Source organism: Brassica rapa, chromosome A01, assembly GCF_000309985.2.
Source record: "Brassica rapa cultivar Chiifu-401-42 chromosome A01, CAAS_Brap_v3.01, whole genome shotgun sequence".
Lineage (NCBI taxonomy): Eukaryota > Viridiplantae > Streptophyta > Magnoliopsida > Brassicales > Brassicaceae > Brassica > Brassica rapa.
The window spans coordinates 14,837,087-14,845,991 of NC_024795.2; the positions used below are offsets into that span (position 1 = coordinate 14,837,087).

At 37.6% G+C, this 8,905-nt stretch overlaps 2 protein-coding genes across 3 annotated transcripts; both read right to left on the reverse strand.

Annotated features, from left to right (window-relative positions):
• Positions 1 to 2,050: 2,050 nt before the first annotated feature.
• Positions 2,051 to 3,692, reverse strand: LOC103873825 (receptor like protein kinase S.3). The gene has a single exon (XM_009152231.2). It carries the CDS (start codon positions 3,639 to 3,641, stop codon positions 2,652 to 2,654), a length of 990 nt encoding a protein of 329 aa, XP_009150479.1. The 5' UTR covers positions 3,642 to 3,692; the 3' UTR covers positions 2,051 to 2,651.
• A 374-nt stretch (positions 3,693 to 4,066) lies between these two features.
• LOC103873816 (low-temperature-induced 65 kDa protein) lies at positions 4,067 to 8,560 on the reverse strand. 2 transcript variants are annotated; one of them, XM_009152221.3, is made up of 5 exons: positions 5,592 to 8,560; positions 5,165 to 5,497; positions 4,655 to 5,085; positions 4,344 to 4,554; positions 4,067 to 4,254 (listed from the first exon to the last, which is right to left on the reverse strand). In XM_009152221.3, the coding sequence occupies exons 1-5, from the start codon at positions 5,692 to 5,694 to the stop codon at positions 4,211 to 4,213; spliced, it is 1,122 nt and encodes a 373-aa protein (XP_009150469.1). In that variant the 5' UTR covers positions 5,695 to 8,560; the 3' UTR covers positions 4,067 to 4,210. The 2 variants fall into 2 exon arrangements, with proteins under 2 accessions (XP_009150469.1, XP_033140920.1); XM_033285029.1 differs by having other exon boundaries at positions 5,165 to 8,560.
• Positions 8,561 to 8,905: the final 345 nt, after the last annotated feature.

Here is an 8,905-nt window from a genome sequence, read left to right on the forward strand (position 1 = left end):
ATCATATTCAATCACATTCACATAACCCACACCACCAGCCACCGCATTAATGATCTTCAGCGTGAAGTTGACCGGGATTTTGTGTATACGGTTGGGTATGGATCTGATCCTCCCAAAAGGTCCACATAATAGCTGATCTGGCCCATAACCGTTTGGAAGAGGCTCAGCTCGTCGGCTCGCGAACCGATCGGTTGGCTCGATCCAAGACTGGTTTTAGTCGATGGAATGAGCGACTAAAATCAGTCGACTCGACGGCCTGACACAGCGGCCCGATTGCTCAGCCCAACAAGTGGAAAGCCCATTGAGTGAAAGCAAATTAAGTCATCAACTGGTCGCCTATATAAGGAGATATAGAAGCAACAAAAAAGGGATCCGAAATCGACTACATATACTTTCGGCGGCTAGAACTAGGGTTTTATTTCTCTTTCTCGCCGACTTGTATTTCCCGGCGAACTAGTTTTCGCTGATTTGCTTTCTACCGCACATTTCCTTATTTGTAAACCGACTAAACATTCTATGATCTAATAAACGTTTTTGTCTCGATCCACCAACGAGTTCTCGTCTCTTTTACTAGTTTCCAACAGTTCTCGGTTCAAACATATACAAATCCAGATCGGTGTCGTTTATAGGAAGTTAGAGGGTGGATATTTCAACCATCTATCCATTACCATTCCACAATCATCAATCCGTGCTTCATGATCGTCAGAAGGTCTTTTTCTAGATCGAAGATGAACTGAAAGATCTCATTTGTTAGCGACTTAGTGCTACTCCCATGACTCGTTCATGTATTTTCCATATTTTAGGCATCATTCTCAGCATTTTCCCCATGTTCTGTACTTCGGGATTAAGATGTCGTCCAATCAGACTTTTCGAGTTTTTCTTGATGGCAATAAAATCATCCTCATCTGGTAGATTTATGGGTACGTCCTCGTCCAGAGACATGTACTGCATTACTTGAGCCAGATTCTCGTCCATTAGAAGTAAAAACAGTGAATTGGTTGTGTTTGGTTCTTTTTTCACTTGGTATTGGTATGAGTGCATGTTCTGTGAGACTGACTGTGCGATGAATCCTAGACAAACACTCAATGTTGTGGAAAATTTGAAGAAATATTAAAGAGTTTTCGAAACTCAAAGATATTTTTGATATGCTTATTGGAAAATTTTCAAAAGAATTTGAAAATTGGCAAGGAAAAAGTCCATATGTAAGTTATCTTCATTCTGATTGGTTGATACACACCCTCGTATCAAAGGAGAATATTTTGTTTATAGAGAGAATTTTGCCATCCGCTGAGCATATGAGATTGATCCGGTTAGTATTGATTCCCGATTTCTAATGCAAAGAAAAATTGATATTGAATTGAATTCTATTCTATACAGAAATCAATCAAATTTCCCGCGTATTGAAATCGGGAAGATGTTTGTGCTCAGAGTTTCTCTCAAAGCAATATTCTGGAATCAATAGATTGAGTCGGTTGACACGATTTAACGGTTTAATTAACACTAGAACCAAAACCTGAGATTTGTCTCGGTGTTTGATTATTGAATGTGATTTACAAAGTTTCCCTTTCCTTTTGCTTGAAGATTAATGATGGATAAGTAAGACTTATTCTTAGGTCCACCCCCTAAACCAATAAGATTGTCTTATTTTATATTCGATATCTTTAAAAAAAAAGGAAACAAAATATTATCAAATTATATTATGTTTTTAAAATTAAAAGGTAAAAAAAAATAATAATAATTACAAAAAAAAATATTTTACGTCGTCAGCATAACATTAAACCCTAAATTCTAATCCCTAAACCCTTAATCCTAAACCCTAAACCCTTGGATAAACCCTAAACTATAGGATAAATCCTAAACTCTAAGATAAATCCTTAACTCTAAATCAAAATCACTATACACTAAAACATTCAAGCGTTTAGGGTTTAGGGTTCTAATCGTTTTTATTTAGAGTTTAGGATTTACCCAAGGGTTTAGGTTTACCCAAGGGTTTAGGGTTTACCCAAGGGTTTAGGATTTAGGATTTAAGGTTTAGGGATTAGGATTTAGGGTTTAGTGTTTTGCTGACAACATTAAAAATATATATATTTTTTAATTCTTTTTCTGTAACTATTATTTTTTTTTACTTTTTTATTTTAAAAACATAATATAATTTAAAAATATTTTGTTTCTTTTTTTAAAAGATATCGAATTTGAAATAATGAAATTCTATTGGTTGGTGAACCTAGAGGTTCACCCTAGGGGGTGAACCCAATAATGACTCGATAAGTAATCTGTTGAAAATATCCCAAATCTTTGCCTTTTCTTTTTTACAGTGAATGATTAAATGGGCTACACCGAACTCTAGAACATTCTGAACGTATACACCATTAGGCTGAGTGAAACTTAGCTTAGAGGTTAGAAGTTATTGAGAGAAAATTGCTCACGAGAATTATAGGAAAACTATAAACTATGATATTATATTATTATTGTCATACTTTTATGATAAATTTTTCATATATAAAACAGTACAAGCGTGTGCTGGCCATAATTGTTGTTATGAAGTAAAGTACAATCAGCAAGTGCAGACCTTTCAATGGTTGTGCAGATATTTTGAAGGTGTTTGAAGAAAGTAGACTCACTCATTCTTTGAATATGAAGACACTATGCCGCTAGGCCAGAACTTCGTGGTATGGTGTGGGAATACTGATCCCAGGAGTGTCTGGAGGCATCTCAGGCAAAACATCTTTTCCTTCAAGATAACTCACCACTTGTGCCATGCTTGGCCTGTCCTCTGGGTTGTACTGTACACAGAGTAGCCCAAGCTTCAGTACAATCTCTATCTCCTTGCTGACGTAATCTCCTTCCAGTCTAGCGTCTCGGGCACCAATCAAGTTCCCTCTTTTCGAGCAGTGACATACCCAGCTGATTAGATTAAACTCTTCAGGCTTCCCTGGATGCTCTATGAACATTCTCCCACATGCAAACTCAAGTAATAAAGCCCCAAATGAATACACATCGGCTTTGGTTGTTGGCATTCCTGTGATGATTAGCTCCGGAGCCACGTACCCTACGCTTCCAAGCATAGGGTTCCTGTTTGTGCCGAACATAGCCAGGCCAAAATCTAGCCGCCCGTTTAGATCCTCATCCAAGAGTACATTCGCGGCTTTAACATCTCTGTGGAGAAAGATCTGCTCGTGCAAATAGAGAAGAGCTGAAGCCACTCCCTTGATGATGTGAAACCTTTGTGACCAACTTAGCTTAGGCTTCTCTTCATTAAACAAGAAATCGTCCAGGTTTCCGTAAGGCATGTAATCATAGACCAGTAGTAATTCACCTTTTCTTCTGCAGTATCCTAAGAGCTGCACAAGGTTCTTGTGCCTTAACTTCCCAATACCAACGATCTGAGAAACAAGGTGCTTCGTATCTTGCTCTGCATCCAGTGCGACTCGCTTCACAGCGATATGTGCATTGGACGAGAGCTTTCCCCTGTAGACTGTCCCGTTTGCCTCTGTACCAAGCAACTCGCTCTCTTTGAACCCTTTTGTGGCTTTGTATAGAGCTTTGTAAGAAAATCTCTGAGGGCTGTAATCTTCCTCCCATTCTTCTCTGACTTCTTCATACTTGCTGTTGGCATACATTGATCTTAAGGCTGCTCCCATTTCCAGAAATCAATTTTCAGTTTTTTTTTTTTTTTGCAGGTTCTCAAGACAGCTTTTACTTTGTTGTCTGAACCAGTTTTGTAAATGGCATTGTTTTGTCTGTTGCAACTTTTTCAAGCCGTCTCCGTTTGGTGAACTTTTGTGTTTGTGGGCAATGAGTTGCCTACCACTTTCTTCCAGGGGGCAAGGTCAACTGTTGTACCAGACCGTCCATTCTTATTCTTTAATAGTAATCAATCTCTTAAAATGGAATTTAATAATACGAGTTGCATTCATAATCTCGAATTAAGATCTTTCATCATCAGTTAAATGTTATTAAAATTGCACGTTGAACAGATTCATCTGCTTGATCACCTGGATGAATTCAATTTTAAAATCATTTTTTTCTGAACGTGAAATATTTTTTTTTTATAAAAGAAGTCAACTACAAGAAAACAAAATAATGTTTTCAATAAAACTAATGGTCAATTAAATGAATGAAAACAAAACAAAAATGATGTATTAGTATCTTCAATCTCATAATACAACAAATAGATGCCAATACAGATTTAACACAGCCACTTTGTTCTTTAGTTTGGTTGAAGCATCTTCCCATGATTTTCTTCCTTAACAACTGCATTTCAACAAATGAATCAGAATACAAATGCAGCTTGAAATGGTTAAATCAAATTGTTTTATTTAAAGATAAGAAGAGGAACTCACTCTCATTTGTGTTGGCTAAAATGGGAGCTTTGTTGTCTGATGAGTTTGAAGCAGGCACCATGTTTGTGGCTCCATTAAATGTACCAGCCTCGGAAGAAGCTTTGCGAGGGCTTATAGCTTTAGATATCACTCGAGAAAGTTCTCTATCGTCTTCCCCAGGCGTAAACTTCTGGCTTATGTATTCCTTCATGGACACGCCTTTGTCCCATACCTGATTGCCATTACAAGCAGAAAATGGTTGACTAATTCATTTATCCAAATGCGCGGACACAGATGGAGAGGTAACACATATAATAAACAAGTTATATTACCTGAGTGTTGAAGCCAGCAGGCTGGTTAGTCCCTGCGGTGTTGATTTCTGAAACATCTTTTATCTCCGGCTCTGCATCTGTTGTTTCCGGGAAAGCCATATCTTGAATCTTCTTGGTTATAGCGTGAGTAGCTTCAGAGACTTTGGCATAAGCAGGTGCTAGCGTCTCTGTTACGGTTTCTGCTACTGTCTTGCTTGGACTAGTTGGTTCCTTTTTTGTGTACTCTTTCCCTTTCTTCTCTTGCTTGACATTCGACAAGACATTCTTCTCAGACATCATTCTGTTGGAACCAGTACAATCTTTTTGTTGTTCAGCGTGGTGATTGGCTGGGAGAACAGACAAGACATTCGTGTCAGTGATCACAGGAGTTTCTCGGGGATGCTGGCTCGCAGTGGCCTTTAGCTCTTCAGGTGCCTTCTTTGATTCATACACTACACAAGACCATCAATCAGTCTTAAGCAATTTGTAAAAATAAAATAAATATTGTTTGTCAATGCAGTTTTGATTTACTTGGGGCTCCGAGATATTCAGGATCTTCTTCTTCTTCTTCTTCTAATTCTCCTTCTTCTCTTACTTTATGGTCTTTAGAATTGTCACGTGGTGAGAGTGTGGCAAAACCTCCTGCTTCTCTAACTTGGTGGTCTGCGGATCTGCCAAATGGTGGCGACATGGTTGCATCACCTTCTTCATCATGTCTCCTCTTGCCGCTGAGACTGTGCTGCAGCTTTTTTGCCTTATCCTTCATTTTTGAGAACAAAGATTTCTTATGGTGGGAATGTTCTCCATGATGCTCATTTTCCTTTCTTGGTGAGCCAATAGGCGACAATTTAGACGCTTCACCAGCTGGAAAAAAGTATGAAAGAACATCAAAATAAGTTAGGGAGAAGCAACAAAACAAATATATTGTGAAATCAGATAATTTCTTGAAGAGATTTACAATGATGACGCTGGCGAAGTGTTGAGAAGCTAGGGCTTCCTGGTTGATGAACATGTGTTTTTAAGGTTTCGAGCTCAGCTACCGGGTCAAGTTGATGCGACATTTGAGAAAAACAAACAGTCTTGTAGGTTTTCTGTTTTGGAACTTTGATTCTCAGATGATAACACAAGATGCATATAAAGACAAGAAAGGGTGGTGTGCATGTCCCTGAATCTTGTTTATCCGATGTTCTTGGAGAGACCACAAGAAAATTGCTTAAGAATAGCCATGGCCTCCAATTGAAGAAACATTACAAAAAAAAAAAGAGACAGTCTTTGCCTTAGGTATTGACGTTTTGAGCTGAATAATAGGACTCGCATCTATAGGGTTTTCTAGAGAAAAAAATGGAAGCAGAAAATAGAAAGACACTCCTTAAAGAACTCAAGCATGACTCGGAACTTCTATGACCGAAAATATTGCTTGTGTGAAAAGGAAAATAGAACACAAGAAATTTAGTTGATATCGAATTTTAAATAGCTCCGGATCAGTCCAAAGCACATATAACTTCAATGAACGTGAATTGAATAGAAAGAGAAGTAAATATAATGGAGAATAGAGCCTGAAAGTTATGAAGAGGCAATGAATGATCTTAACAACGATAAATGAACAGATGCAGCAGAAAAACAGATGACGTCTCTGAAGAAAAATCACACTTGGAGTTTGATTGACAGACCTAAGGATCAAAAAGCGATTTTTTGCATAAAGATCTTTAAAAGAAAACCTGGAATTGTTAGAGTAGAGTCTCCGAGCTATAAAGCACGGCTTGTAACCAAAGGCTATTCACAGAAAAAGGGCATAGATTATCAGAAGATGTTTGCACCAGTTGTAAAACATGTATCCATCAGATACTTACTGTACATAGTAGTACATTTCAATATGGAACTATAATAGCTTGACGTAAATACAGCTTTTTCCATGGATATTTGGACGAGCACATAGTGATGGAGCAACCATAAGGATTTGTGGATAAGAAGAATCCAAATAAATTTTGTTTGCTCAAAAGGTCATTGTATAGGTTAAACAATCACCTAAATAGTGGAATAGGAGATTTGATGACTTCATTATAGACAATGGACATGTGAGAAGCGAATATGATCATTGTTTTTGTTACAAGAAGGTGGAGATTGGTGCATATGTATATTTACTTATGTATGTCGATGACTACTGATTGCGTCTAAAGAAAAAGCTCAGGTGAAAAAGATGAAGATTATACTACAAAAGAAAAAAAAAATTGAAATGAAGGATCTACAAGATGCAAAGAAGATTTTGGGTATGGAAACAGAGAAAGATAGGGTGAATGGTGGTTTGTGGATATCACATGATAGTTACTTGTGGAGATTTTTGAGTAATTTTCATATGGATCAATCAAAAGCAATAGCTACTCTTATGTGAGCTTTAGTTCAAATTAAAGACACCAACTGACAGACAGTATCAAGAGGAGTATGAAGTCATGAAGGATGTCCCATATCAAAATGTCTTGGGTTGTATAATATATTCAATGGGCGGGACACGTCCTGATCTGGCTTATCTTGTGGGACTTGTTAGTAGGTTTATGAGATAACCGATGAAAGAGCATTGGCAGGCTGTTAAGGTGGATATTGAGGTACATTTAGGGTTCATTTGAAATAAGGTTATGCTACAAGAAGAAAGGGAGTTTGTGCAAAAGATCTATCACATGTATGACTTATATTGCAAATGAGAATGCTAATAGATAGAAGTCGTCATTACAAAAGATGGATGCCTTTACTACAACAGAGGCTGAATATATTGCATTATCAGAAGCTATACATGAATAAGCATGCTTGAAGGGGTTTGCAGAGGAGTTTAGGTTTGGACATGAAACAGTGGAAATTTATTATGACTCTCAAAGCACAATTTCTTTGTCAAAGAATGCTGTATTTTTTATGGGATGAAACACGTGGCTGTAAGTTGCATTTTAGAAGAGATCTCTTATTTGTAAGGCAGAGGTTAAGATACTGAAGATAGCTATATAGCTCAATTCCACAGATATATTTACAAAGGGTTGTAAGTCTACAAGTTAAAGGAAGCATTGCATATGCTTCGGATTTCTAAAAACTAAAGAAGCTAATCTCATTAAGCGATGAAGATATCCGGATTTGGATACAAGTGAAGGTGTAAGGTGGAGATTTGTGAATTGTAGTCATAGATCATGAGAGAGATTTGAGTGTGTATGTCTCATGAGAAGTGGAGATAAAGTAGTTATAACAACAAAGTAACTAAAAATTCTGAAAGGGTAAGAATGTTAGGAGATTCATTAAGGAGTGTACAAGTGTTCTTGTGTATATTGGACGTGGAATATGGTACGTGGATGAGCTGAGAAGTTGAGTGTTTAAGTTGCTCATCTCATTATCTTTTCTTGATTATCATCATCTAATAAAAGAGAGAGACCAATAAAAATGAGACATATGTTACCACCTATCTTGAGGACAGCGTGTCACCCCCACCGTGTCAGTATATAACAATGTGACACATGTTTCCCTCTCTGTAAGGACGATATGCCACCAACAATATCACGTAATATAAAAGCTCATAAACCCAACTACACTTACCCTAGCCCAAATAAAATCCGAAAGAAAAGTCCAGTACCACCAAGTCCGTCCAAATATCACAGAATTGTTTGTCTCACCTGAAATAGGAAAGAAAGAGGGGTGAGCGACAGTGTAATCGTTCAGTGAGGTATGAGATGAAAACCCGAAGTCCATGGACCCGGACATAGCATTCTAAATAAATATAATTTAATTCTAACACTTGTCAAATACGGTACCTAAAGTACTAAAACAACAAACAATGGTCCTAGCGATGTGCTAACATGCCAACAAAACTCCCAAGATAGTGCTCGGTCACACCGCCCGTAAACGCTTTATTGACCCTCCAGACTACGGCCCTACCGGTCGACTATAGCTGGCCATAACCTCCATACAATCTGGCATACAAAAGCACCTCTCACTCTGAATCCGTCTCAAACAATTCTGACTAAGACTTTACATCAAGTGAAGCAATCAATATTGAATCATCTAACACCCTAGTTCTGTTTTAAGCAAATAACTTAAGTAAGTAAACAAGCAATAACTCCAATCATGACGCAAGACAGACTCGATTCACAGAGATGAAATATATTAAAATTAAACTATATTTATTCAAAATTCTACGCCGCGTACGAGAAGTTTGAGAATAGCCCTCACCTTAGCAATATAGAAAATGGGTGTTTATGAATTTCAGCTGCTCAAATAGACTCCAAATCTGAAATCAGGGCA

Bases quoted from the DNA above. Each gene is read 5' to 3' on its own strand.
- LOC103873825 (XM_009152231.2), bottom strand. From the start codon at position 3,641: ATGGGAGCAGCCTTAAGATCAATGTATGCCAACAGCAAGTATGAAGAA.
- LOC103873816 (XM_033285029.1), bottom strand. From the start codon at position 5,645: ATGTTCATCAACCAGGAAGCCCTAGCTTCTCAACACTTCGCCAGCGTC. The intron at 5,086-5,164 runs GTAAATCAAAAC...GGTCTTGTGTAG, and splicing joins TGAATATCTCGGAGCCCCAA to TGTATGAATCAAAGAAGGCA. The intron at 4,255-4,343 runs GTGAGTTCCTCT...GTTGAAATGCAG, and splicing joins TTTAGCCAACACAAATGAGA to TTGTTAAGGAAGAAAATCAT.